A 13972-nucleotide genomic window follows, 5' to 3' on the forward strand; every position below is an offset into this window, starting at 1 on the left:
TGAACACATTGTTGAACAAGCTGCCAAACAGCTCCTTAATTTACACTAGATTGGTTATCAAATAGTTTGGAAGTTTAACAACATAAAATCAGATAGAGATTCCTCCAGAGGGAAAAACACAGGGTAATTTTACATGGGTTTATGAAGCCTTTAAAGTTTGAAAGTACAGCAAAACACCAAGTTTTGATCTTAGTTTCTTATGAAATTTTCAGATACTTCTCTCTCCTTCCCACTCCATTCATTACAGCAACTTAGCAGTTTGCACTAGAAATAGAAAGTAAAGTAAAAAGACATCTTACCCTATTTTTCTGTACAGAATTTTGTAATCTGATTTCAGATTACCTCAACATTTACTGTAACGCTATTAAGCACTGAGGTATTTCCAATGCCTGAAATTGACTGTAATAACTAGTCTACTAAAGAGGTATTGGATAGCTCAGAGAATCGATAATGGGATATGACAGCATTTCAACTTGATATAGCCTGGGTATATTTAACTCAGGACAGTAGGAAGTGACCACCATCACCATCTGAAAACAGTTTTATGGCCATGGTAGTTTCAGTGCAGTTACAACCAAATAAAGTGGCTAAATCACCCACATCAGCTGGCATCCTTGTCGTCAGTCTCTACAGAAAGGTCAATGATTGACTGAGCTGTGGAGACTAAGTGCGATGTTCCTGGGAAGCCGGCATTGCCGTTGCTCATGTTGAGTATGCTGTTGAATTGCAGTTTCCAGGGATCTCACTCTGGCACTTACTGTAAGAACTTAATTCACTTACAAAAAAGGAAGAAGCTTCATATTTAAATGGCTACCTGAAATCAGCAGTGGGTGAACTTCAGTGGCTTGCAATTGTAGGCTTCTGCAAGCCTTTTTGGTCAAAAAGTGTTAACATAACTGCTGTATCTTATTATGGGCCTAATCCCTCGGTATCTCCTCCATTTGCAGTTTCCGAAAGAAAATCAAGTGTTAACAAAATCAAACTCTCCTAAATGTGAACTAATAATTTAGCTCACTTTCCTTTTTAATTTTTTTAGAACATTTCAATAAAACAAGACAGAAATTAAGATTAAGTGACAAATTAAACACATGCTTTGGCCTTAACTAACCTAGGAAGGATTACGGCTACTTTTACTTATTATGTATAGTATCAACTACAAATAACTCTTAAAACTTCCTCTCCAAACTTCAGGATTGGGTGGGTACAAATCTAGAGGATTCTTGTCCCTCTATAGGAGCCTGATCCTACACCCATTGAAGTCCACAGTTGCAGGATCAAGGCCTGGGGTTCTAGGGCAAGTTGCCAGGCCAGAGATTCAAAGCAGTCAAGAATTCCAGAGATTTTTTTTTTCTAATTAAAGAAATTATAGGAAAAAAGAAGGTGGAAGTTTGCATGGTTAACTACTATGGGGCTGTATATAGATTTCTAGGCAATTGGGTAACGCAACCACAGCATCAAGTTTAGTTTATATTATATACTGTAGTTCTGTTTTCACTGCTGACTGACTGACGGGCCAATGTGGGGCAGAAAATAAAAGCAAGCTGAGTTGCACCATATCCACCTTTATGGCTTATGCCATATAGTTTAAATATACAGACCTAAATCAGACAGTTGCACTACTATTTTATAATCTAATGAACACAATCTCTGCATTCAGAAGTTTGAGAGAAGTCCTGTGAAGGGAACTTCTAATTCCTAGTAGTGCAAGCCAACCAATTTTAAACAAATATCAGTCAGAAAGTCACTTTATACCCGATGGAGATGGGGGCAAGATATACTTGTATAAAAATATATTGCATATAACACGTTTAGAAAATTGCATAGACAATATTCTTTTATTTAAAGTGATATAAGGCACAGTTTTACTAAATATATTGTCTGTTAAAAAAGCAAATCTATTTTAATCACTTCAATATAATGTAATTAATAGTACCCTTTCCATAAAAATATGTGCAAGTGTAAAAAAGACAATTTTCATTTGGAACATGAAATACTCTAGTGTAAATGTTAAATCAGTCAATTTTCTAAAGTTTATTTGTATAAAATCTGACCACCACTATTTTAGATCACAATCTTCGGTGTTATTGTTCTCCAGACTGTTCATTGGCGGTCGTAGTGCTTTCTTCATTCGCTGTATAATCTAGATGTTCCATCATCTAGGCAGAAACAAGATTATTCTTTTTAAAATACTAAACTTCTCATTGGTCCAAACTTTTCATCTAGTTAAGAGAAATTTAATTAAGTAAGGATTAGCGTGGAGTTAAGCAGCATATAGTGAGAAAATTCTCTACACAAGACTGAAAAGGAAATATCCAAGCTTATTTTAATTAATTAACACTTTGCACTATGACAATGCTTTTCATCTAAGGATCTCAAAGCACTCTATAAGAAATTAATTCAAAGCCTCTGAACACCTCTATGAGGTAGGGAAACAGCCATTAAAAAAATTAACAGTTGTATAAGCAGACCAGAGAGGTGAAGCAACTTGTTCAAGGTCACAGTGTCACTGTAAGAACTGGAAATAGAATTCAAGTGTCTTATTTAATATTTAAACTTTGCAAAATCCTTTCTAAAGAGCAGGTTGGACTCTGGCTTCATTGCTAATAAATACAATTTACAACTATGGTATATAACCTATCATTTAAATCAGCTTCTGTACCATATGAGTGCAGGATAGCTAATGTGAGACCAATTTTTAAAAAAGGCTCCAGACGATACAAAATTACTAATGATAGTTAAGTCCAAAAGCAGACTGCAAAGAGTTACAAAGGGATCTCACAAAATTGGGTGACTGGGCAACAAAATAGCAGATGAAATTCAGTGTTGATAAATGCAAAGTAATGCACACTGAGAAACAATCTGAAATATACACACAAAATGATGGGGTCTGAATTAGCTGTTACCACTTAAGAAAGAGATCTTGGAGTTATTTGAATAGTTGTCTGAAAACATCCACTCAATGTGCAGCGGCAGTCAAAAAAGCTAACAGAATATTTGGAACCATTAGGAAAGGGACAGATAAGACAGAAAATATCATAATGCCTCTCTATAAATCCAGGGTACACCAATATCTTGAATACTGCCTGCAGATCTGGTCACCCCATCTCAAAAAAAAAAAAAATTGGAATTGAAAAAGGTATGGAGAAGGGCAACAAAAATTATTAGGGGTATGGAACAGCTTCCCTGTGAGGAGAGATTAAAAAGAATGGGACTTTTCAGCTTGGAAAAGAGATAACTAAGGGGGAATATGACATAGGTCTGTACAATTGTGATTGGTGTGGAGAAAGTCAATAAGTAAATGTTATTTACTCCTTCACATAACAAAAGAACTAGGGGTTATCCAATGAAATTAACAGGCAGCAGGTTTAAAACAAACAAAAGGAAGTATTTCTTCACACAACACACAGTCAACCCGTGGAACTCTTTGCCCGGGGATGTTGTGAAGGCCAAAACTATAACTGGGTTCAAAAAAGAACTGGATAAATTCCTGGAGGATAGATCCATTAATGGCTATTAGCCAGGATGGGCAGGGATGAAAACCATAATCCGAGTGTCCCTAGTGTTTGCCAGAGGCTGGGAATGAATGGCAGGGTGGATCACTTGACTGCCCGTTCTGTTCATTCCCTTTGAAGCACCTGGCACTGACCTCTGTCAGAAGACAGGATACTGTGCTAGGTGGACCATTTGTCTGGCCTAGTATACCCTTTCTTATGTTCTTACATTGTTCTACCATTCTAACTATACCAGTTACATACTACTTGTCCTCCATAGCCAACCGCTGCCTGTTTTTGAATCCTTTGTACAATTCTTCAGCTTTACAATAAACAAATCTCTTACCTACAGAAAACAATTACATAAACATAACTACGGTTCACATTTGTCAAGCCTAGAGTAACTGATTAAGATCACCTATGTATTTAGGTACTGGGGAAAAAATTAACTGATTTAATTCAAAATCCACAGATTTCTGTTTTGTGATGGAAAGAAATTTTCAAACTGGGATGTTAAAAACAAAGCTGGATTTTTTGTTGCCAATTACCATTAATAAATAATAAGCAAGGAATAACAAAGGTATAATTCCATTTTTAGTTGTACCTGTAACATGCATATACATACACTCGGGATGAAACCCTGACTCACTGAAATCAGTGGAAAATTTCTCACCAACTTCAACAGAGTCGGGATTTCATCTTTGCAATCTGACCTGAAAAGACACATCAAGAGCTTTCTGTGATTCTACAGATGGAAAATCCAATGTTCTGATAAATCAGCCAGAGCCAAAACAAAACCCCTCCCAGGTGTGTCTACACAAATCAAGCATTGGAATCTATGTTCAGAATGGTGAAAAAAAATGTTAAAAGTCTCTCATCAGAAGCACTACCACATCACTCTGATAACGGTGCATATCCTCCTCTATCCCAGTTAGCCCAAGATCACACATGCAACACTGAGTTGGAAAAGAACTTATTAACTGTTTAATACTGGCCTGTTTAGTAGGATTTTTTTAATTATTGGACCAATTCAAAATCCCCTGAAGTCAATGGGAGCCTTTCCAATGACATCAGTAGGTTTGGGATTAGGCACATATTAACAATAGTGACACAGCTACTATATATACACACCTCACATCTGCCAAGAGCCAAATGAAGGATACAGAATGAATGGGAGTATTGCAGACTGCTTAAAATGACAGGCAATTAATTTCTTCAGAATAAATGTTCTATAAACTCCATTTCAGGATCTTGTATTATATCTTATATACTATACATATGATGTGGCATAAATGTTTTGCCTCATGTTTTCAGGATGGCTGCACTACTCATGACAATGTATTTTGTAAGTTGTTTTATAGAAACTATTTTTGAAATGTTTTGGTTAGCTAAACAACAGTTATTGCAGTTCTTTTTCAAATTCCTCCAATCTGTAAATAAGGGTGCTGATGTTACCATGCGTCCCCTAATGAGCAGTCACTGGAGAAAGAGACAAATGCAGGGCTGGCTCCAGCTTTTTTGCCGCCCCACGCGGCAAAGAAAAAAAACGAAAAACCCAATTGAGCTGCCACCAAAGTGCTGTCAAAGAGGAAAAGAGAGAGTGAAGGGCCTGCTGCCGAAGACTCAAGCGGAGCGATTGAGGTGCCACCAAAGTGCTGCCGAAGAGGAAGAGAGAGACTGAAGGACCCGCCACCAAATTGGCGCCGCAGACCTGGACATGCCGCCCCAATAACGGACGGAGTGCCGCCCCAGGCACCTGCTTCCTTCACTGGTGCCTGGAGACGGCCCTGAACAAATGATAAATATATTTGAGATACATACGCTACCTAATATAGCTTTTCCATATTTAAGTGTGACAGCTTTACGGTCCAATATCTCAGGATCCTCTCAAGCCAGAGGCAAGTGCTGAGTCCAGCACTGAAAAGTGGAGACTCTCCCATTTATAGTGACTCAAAGCTCCTATTTCTACCACAACAGGCAATGAAATACTTAACCCAAGATGTTACAGTCCAGGGTCACAACCACGATGGATAAAAATAAGTGATTTAAAAAAATAAACAAAAAACAAAAAATAATGATTTTTTTGATAAAATGTTTGAGGAAAACAACCTATCTTAATTAAAACTCAAAGATATCTTATCATGGAATAGGGATTACAAATTCTAATTCTCTAGTATGAGAATATATTCATGAAGAAAAATTTTGTAAATGAGTTCCAATAGTTCATGGATTAGGGACCCAATTTTATGGGGTTCCGGGGCTTCTGTATAGATTATTTAGGTTAATCTTTCTATCTACTCAATGGGACTCAGTGCTCAGTCTAGAAGATGCTATCAGAGATGCTTAGTTTTGCAGTTCTCAAACTATGGACTTGTGTCTCCAGAGATAACATGCTTGTTAACAGCAAAAATATTAAATAATAAATAAATAAATAAATAAATAAATAGAGGTGAGAAACAACAGACCTCAACCCCTTACCTCTCTCTAAAAGTGCAAAGTTTCAAAAAGTTCAATGAATAGAAGATTGTTGGGGGTGGAATAGATCTGGACAAGGAGAAAAAGTCTGGAGATAAATGTGAGAAGGGAGGGACAGGCAGTAGAAACAAAAGTGAAATTGTTTGAGCAGCATATTCCAGAAGTCTTGAGGTCTTTCTGAGTGTAGCCTTCATTGATTTGAGATCTACCATACCATTCTCTCACTAGAAGGGAAAACCTTTAATGGCAGCAGGCCATAAGAGAGACCCAGTTTGGGAATATTTTAATGAAGTTCTTCTACATGTGGGTAAGACAGGCATGCGTGCAAAATGCAAACAGCGCAACAAAGAAATGCAAGGCCTTTTTGCCCGAATGAAACAACATCATGAGAAGTGTTCCTTCTCAGGAGGAAGCTGCGTTGAAGATGATGAAAGGAACATGTCTCAACATGCAGGATCTTCAGGTTGGTAAACTTTTTTATTTCATACTTCTTTCTTAAGGACTGCCTGTCTTCCTTCTGGACTATTCTTGAATTCTCATGTTTGAGCAAAAAATAGAGTTGTTACGCTATGGTACTATCATTTTAGATGCAGTTGTGATAAAAATAGAAATTAGCTGAAATAGGCACATCTTCCTTTTACAATTTCACCTTTAAAGTAGGCAGTGTCATAATCAATGAAGTTAATCTGAGGTGTGATTATTGCTACTTGAATGCTTTCAGGGATCATTTCTATAGTTTGTAACTAGAGAAGTGTGGTTGAAAGTGTCAGTGAATGCAATGAGTAATACTAAATGAGCAGTATGGTAATAATAATTAAATAATTGCATTGACTTGTTTAGGAGAATCCATCCTCAACATACAGGATTCTGAAAACTATCCACTTTCAAGGTCACCTTCATTTTCTATAGTTTCAGAATTATCTGCCAATGATAGTCTCTCAGTCACATCATGTACATCACATAGCCACAGTATATCCCCTGTAGCAAAAAGAAAAAAAAATCTCCATCATCCAGAAACAATCACAGATATGTTTGCAATAAGAACCAGCAGATTACAAAAAGAGGCAATTGATGAAAAAAATTGCCTGGTTTGTTTATGCAATAAACTGTCCTTTCCGGGGGGAGGGATAGCTCAGTGGTTTGAGCACTGGCCTGCTAAACCCAGGGTTGTGAGTTCAATCCTTGAGGGGGCCACTTAAGGATCTGGGGCAAAAATTGGTCCTGCTAGTGAAGGCAGGGGGCTGGACTCAATGACCTTTCAAGGTCCCTTACAGCTCTAGGAGATTGGTATATCTCCAGTTATTACCTTTTATGATTGAAAACCCACATTTAATGACTGAACGATGTTAATGAAGACCAGGATACAGTCCACCCAACAGAGCAGATGTCACAGACAAACTGCTGGATAAAGTGTATGAAAGAGAAATTGAGCAGTGTGCAAAAGGTCTAGAGGGTGAAATTGTTAACCTGAGTCTTGATGGGTGGAGCAATGTCCACAATGATCCTGTTGTATGTGCTTGTATGACAACAGAAGAAGGGAATGTCTTCCTTACAGAAACAATTGATACACCAGGAAATGCGCACACAGCAGAATACTTACAAGAAGTGGCAGTAAAAGTTATAACAAACTGTGAAAAAAAATCAAATGTCTAGTACGCAGCTTGGTCATAGACAATGCTGCAAATGTATCCAAGATGAGAACAAATTATTTAGAAGAGAGTCCCAAACTAATAATAAACGGTTGCAGTGCTCATTTGATGCACCCCCTAGCCAAAGACTGCAGTGTTCCAGAAATAAAGGCTAATGTTGTTGAAATTGCAAAATACTTCCGCAACAGCCACTTTGCAGCAGCTGCTCTGAAAAAAGTGAGAGGAAACCAGCTAATTCTCCCACAAGACGTGCCATGGAACTCAGTAGTGGAGTGTTTTGAGCACTATATCAAGAACTAGCCTAATCTGATGACAGTTTGTGAACAAAATCATGAAAAAATAGATGGCACTGTCACAGCCAAAGTTCTCAGCATTAAAAAATTAAAAATGGGACAAGCACGATCTCCAGTTCATTTTCTTGCAAATATTCTCAATACTCGGTACCAGGGTCAAACCTTAACTGCTGAAGAGGAGGAGTTGGCTATGACATGGACATCCAGCAATCATCCCTCCATAATGCCAAATATAATAAACTTCAGAGCTAAGAGTGAACCATTCAAGAAATATGTTTGCTGATGATGTTTTAAAGAAAGTCACACCAGTGAAGTGGTGGAAGTCACTTAAGCACTTGGATTCAGAGACTGTTGAAGTGATAAGCTCACTTTTAACAGCAGTAGCTTCTGCCGGTGTAGAAAGTCTAAAGGAAGAAAATATTCTAATTCATTCCAAATTGAGAAATTGCTTGGGACCTGAAAAAGCAGGAAAGCTTGTTTTTCTTTTCCAGATTATGAACAAACAGGAAAATGAAGGTGGGGACGACTGAGTTAGCTGCAGAAGCCAATATTTTAAGTTTCTCATGTTGACCTGGCTGACATAGTCGATTTAATTTTTGGTGTTTTTTTTTTAAATATTTCATTTAACTATTTTAGTTAACAATGTTAACAAAAAACAAACTTGATTTAAAAAACTGAACATTTAACTAAATTCAAAAATTTCTATAATATTTTAACAAAACAAGCATATGTTTGCTGTTGAAGAAAAAAACAGAATACATAACATTGTTTTAGTTAAATAAAACAATTTAAATGTCTGTCTGGTGATGTTCTCCTCCTAATACAACATGACAAGAAAATCCTCCAAATATTTATGATTAACCTGTTGAACGGAAGATTGGTCACCTCCCAGTGACTTCATAAATATCTGCTTCAATTACCTTTGGTAAATGAAATAACCAATCATTCATTTTCTGATATAGCTGTAAAACTAAACTGAAAAAGTTTTCAAAATAAATCACTTTAAAAATGTATAGGGCGTACCTTCTAAAAATGAAACCTACATCTATCTCTGAGTTGTGAAGAATATGTATTAAGGTTGTAACAACCAATAAGAATGCACCTTTATGTAGAAATCCATGATTAAATCAACTCTTCCTGACTAGTGATTTAAATCAAATCCACCCTGGTCACAACACTTGTTTCTCGCTCTGAGAGGTCCTAAGATACCAAACCTTAAGATAATGAAAAACTCAATTAGGTAGTTTTTAAAATGTGTTATAATTTTCTTCTGTTTCTGGGGTTTGTGTAGTAACTCAGGCAACCTGGCTTTAATAGGTGGAAAGTTAAAGTTCCAACTAAAAGTATGACAAAATCTCTAAAATAATTCTGTCTGATGTGGCATATACAGAATACTTAATAGTATGGTGTGGTATAAAGGTTTTTCTGACACCTGTTTCAGATGACCAGCTAACTCGCTGGTGAACAAGTCAGTCATCCCAAACTCATACCAATTAAAAAAAACCCCAACCTTACATTGCATCTCACATGTACATTTTATATGTAGACATGTGCACCATAATGCTAAAGCCTGATGATATTATAAGAAACTACCGCTAGTTAATCAAATCCTTAGCTTGCAATTATGATCGTGTGTGATTTAAGTTACAGAACTAATAAAACGCATACATTGTGGAACATGTCATGTTATTTGTATACTTGTTTGTCAATATCCAGTAAAACAGACAGATGGGTGAGGAAGGGCTCTCTACACAAGCCAATTACTTATGTTTACAGGTTGGGAAAAATCTGAAGACAGAAAAACAATGATCCAAGTGTCTCAGACATTATATAGTTTTAATATTGCATTATTTTTTTCTCCAGTGGGAGAACTTTTACTTTAAACTTTTTTTAAAAAGTAACTTTAAAAATACTAAGAGCAATTTTATAGGCTCCACTAATACAAGCGCAGTAGAACAGGTTATGGAAAAATATTTGGATTAAAACAATAATTGGTGATAAATATCAGACCAAAAAAGAACACATTTTCCATTTAGCTACACCTGTGAAACATAAGCAATCCAAAAGCCCAATTCATTTTTTAAAAAGCTATGCAACTTTACACAGAATTGCTGTACACTTAAAAAATGAGTAATTTACTTTTCCAAGTAAATCATATATTATAGTGAGTCATGAACGCTTTTCCTGTGTGCAATGATTCATTACAATTCCCAGCACAGTACACCTTAAAAGGTCAGAATCTGAAAGTAGGGTTGCATCATTGTGCCCAATGAGATGTATACGTCATGCTCATTTCTAAGACTTGAGCCTCAAAAACTCTCTCAATGTAACATAAAGGAGGAATTCCACAGGAGCAGTTGAAAATTCATGCTGATAACACTGTCCAAAAAATAAGAATACGTACTCTTGTGGCGGAGTGGAGCGAGGAGAAAAGAGGGTGAAGAAAGTGAGTTTAAGGTTACAAATCCAGATTGCCTGTCCCATTTTAATTTGCATTTTAAGACTCCTGCCTATTTACTAAACACACACACACACACAGTTTAACAATATACGCAATCGTGGCAGATTCTTTACTTCTGTGAAATTTGATCTGATTATTAATGTTGCTTAAGGAAGTTCTGTATTTAATTTCATCTCTCTTTTCAGAGGGGAGGAAGAAAGATCAGGGTTCAAAACACTGTATTTGCCCAATAGTGTGCAGTCCCCCTTCAGAGTTAGTTCAGACTACTAGCAAATAAGAATTAGGATGTTTTTACAAAGCATAATAATGAGTGGAGACTGTGGATAGTATTCCAGTACAAGACCACTACATCTGCATTCTAAAAATCCCCATGAAATTTGATTGGAAAAGGTATATTGCTCACACTGTAATCCTTTTAAAAAAGGATACAACAAAAAAAAGTAAACAGAGCAAAAGCAATTAATTTATATTATGTAGTCAGGCATGCAATTTTTAGCATTACATTTGGAGTTATAGCCGAAGTGATTACCATTAATGTTAATAGCCAAGAGCTGTATGTGTGTGAAGTAGCATGTTATTCCAGATACTGCACACAAAGATACTCATCTCAGGCTGTGGAATACAACTGCTCAATCATCCCCTGTAAGCTTTGAAAAGAAGTGTAACAAAGAAGGGGCAGGGTACTGTGTTAAACCATGGTAGTCACAGGGAGATCTAAGATAAAGTCAAGAAAGGCAGCACAATATATGGCTGGACACGGAAGCTGTTACCTAGTAATGACTATGAGATAATAGTCACACACAGACAGTAGTATACAAGAATTATATGAGGCACTGAGCCAGATGGAAATATCAGCGGGGTACCACACAGTAAGGATAGCAAGCAGTGTAATCAAACACCAATCCAGTGATTCTCATGGCATCCATGGAGATCTGGTGTACTGAGTAGTAGTGAGATACACACGGCCTCTCCACTCTTATGAAACATGCTTCCACTTGCTCTCAGCCTGCATGTGCCCTGAATTTGGATGAAGTTCTAACAATATTCTCAGGAAAAACGTGATGCCTAGAGAGCATAACTCCTCTGGTAATATGTCTTCAATGATAACATTTTACATATTAGAATTTTTAAAACATTCTCACCCTCTGTCAAAAAAGGGAACACTTTAATTTTGACAAAGGATGGGGGTTGTTAGGGGAAAGACCACAGAAGGGCATCCTTCCGTTAGTTCCAGGACATGTTTTTATTGCTGTGGCAATGCAGTGGAAAGTGGCTGCTGCTGCTGCTGCCGCCGCCGCCATCACCCCACCTGAGTAAAAGGTAGCTAAGTTCCTGAAGAAAATGTGTACAATTTGTTTTGGGGAAAAACAAAAAAGTCTTTAGTAATACTCATTTTTAATGCAGTTATTAGTTTGCCTGATTATTCAAATTCCACATTAAAGGCTGAAATCTTCATGACTCTCATATTTCTTAAAAGTATATAATCAGAAGTTTTCATCTGCCTTATATTTTAAATGAATTATATCCAAAAATGGAAGGAAAGCAGATGCAAAAAAGAATTGAAAAATAGAAAGCAAAAGAAAAGAACGGATGAGCAGATTAATACAAATTGCACTAAAAGAAGACTATATCACACCTTGTAGCAAAGGCTTCCTGGAGGAGTCCGACACCTAAATGAAATTCACTCCATTATTACAGTCATATACAACAGGAATGTTTCAAGACAAATTAACAACAAAAAGAATTATTTAGTGATAACAGCATCTAGAAAACCAGAGCTATTGTGTCAAATGACTAAGCATAGCTTACATTATACATTAATGACAAGATACTAGGCATCTTCTAAGGTCCTTTTGCCCTGTTGAAACAGTACAAAGGAACATTAAACTAGCTATAAAAGGGATATTGAGGATTTTCTCAGTGTGGGAGAATCCTCACAGGCATAAAGCGTGTGCAGCAAGTATATCAGGGATCCCCCTCCATCCCAGTAAGGACTACTCCAGCTAATGTATTCCAGTGCTATTTCAGCCTGCAGAGGCCTCAAGAGAAGGTTAGCCGAAAGATGGCTGTAAACACACCTTTCCTCCAGCTGCACTGAGCATTAGCGACTTAAGATTTGGCCCCAATATATTTTTTAAAATAAAAAGGTATGTAAAGAAACCATTGCTAGTTCAAAATACAGAATATGCATATACTGCAGGAAGTTAAACTATGCAATAAAGATGTGAGATATACAGGATTCTCTGAATCTGAAGATGCATTGAATAAGATCCTCTGAAAAAAATAAGTTGGGTGAAATAAAGGCAAAGAAATCCTAAAACTGTACAGAAGGTTGAGTAAATGTCTCATTAAGATTACACAGAATGTTTAAATTTCAGCCAAATCTCCAATAAGTAAATCAAATTTTTCTGTGTGCCAAACTTTGACCCAATAATAGGGCCAAGTTCAGAGTGGTTTTAATCCTTAAAAACAAAAAAAAAAAACCCAAACCCCACAGTTGAAAAAGCACATAAAATAACTACGATAGCAACATAAACCTTCCAAATATGAATTTCGTTAGCAGAAGTGTGAGAAAAAAAATTTGGTAGCTAAAAAACTAGAAGTTTTTAGACCAAACATACTAACAACTTAAGCGAGGAACATTATATTGTTCTCTTGGAATGAAGTTAACTATAACTCTCTACTCCCAGAGGCAACCTCCACAATTGGGCTTTGTACAGGGAACTCCACAGGAGTGGGGAGAGCAAGTACATACACAAGTATGTATTCAGGCTGGCCATGCAGTTTCTCCATAGCTTATTTCAGCCTATACATTGGAGTACTGAGCAAAATCCCACCACACCGTCATGAGGCACTTCTACCCACTGGATTTACGTGAGGAGATGTTACTCCTTCCCTCCCCCCAGTGCCCACAATACACACACCACGTTACATGAAGCTGGTGTAGAATTATTGCTCTCTACATTGCAGACAGGCAATGTAGAACTTACATGGCATGGAGGTAACCTCTCTACATCTGCATGAGTGTCATCCAATATTAGCACACACAAAAAATTCTTCTTGCTTTCTTTAACTTCTCTCACCATAAATCAATTGTTCTTGAAAATAGTGGTCCATATTCTGGCCAGAGCTATCACACAACTCAGTGGAAGGACATACAAAGATGGCTTTAAGACACCTTTAAGTTCTCCCAGTATTCTTGGGTGGTCCTACTGCTGAGCCAGTTCCCAGAATAAATCAGAGTAACATCAAGGCTCCTTTTATATACGCTAGCTGCCAACAGCTCCCAAGAGATTGCAGGGTCATAGAGACATTCTCACCACCCAAGAAAGAATCAATTTAGTCAGGGGAAATCTTCAAAGTGCCAGTTTACAACTGCTTTGTGCTGACACAGTAAGACAGAAGTTTTTGATTGTAATTGATATTTCTAAGCCCCCAGTCACAAATGGTGACTTTGTTGCAGAATGGCATTTGTGATCATGACAGCATAAGACCAATGCAGAAAACATTAGAAATGAGTTTCTAAACTACTGGTCAGACCAACTCTAATGTGTTTCTAATTTTTTTTCAAGTGTATTCTAATACAAAACTATTGCAGCCTGG

The 13972-nt window shown here is 37.0% G+C and overlaps 1 protein-coding gene across 4 annotated transcripts in view; it reads right to left on the reverse strand.

Moving 5' to 3' along the window:
- Nucleotides 1-331: 331 nt before the first annotated feature.
- SPPL2A (signal peptide peptidase like 2A) overlaps nt 332-13972 on the reverse strand; it is a 51080-nt gene continuing 37439 nt past the window's right edge. For 2 of the 4 annotated variants that reach the window (XM_039492242.1, XM_039492240.1), the window contains 2 exons: nt 12006-12039; nt 332-2156 (listed from right to left, as the gene is read on the reverse strand). In XM_039492242.1, the coding sequence (XP_039348176.1) occupies nt 2125-2156; nt 12006-12039 (66 nt within the window). In that variant the 3' untranslated portion in view covers nt 332-2124. The remainder of the gene's footprint in view (nt 2157-12005; nt 12040-13972) is intronic. The other 2 variants (XM_039492241.1, XM_039492239.1) reach the window with 1 other exon arrangement.

The sequence above is a fragment of the Mauremys reevesii genome, linkage group 10 (assembly GCF_016161935.1).
Source record: "Mauremys reevesii isolate NIE-2019 linkage group 10, ASM1616193v1, whole genome shotgun sequence".
NCBI lineage: Eukaryota > Metazoa > Chordata > Testudines > Geoemydidae > Mauremys > Mauremys reevesii.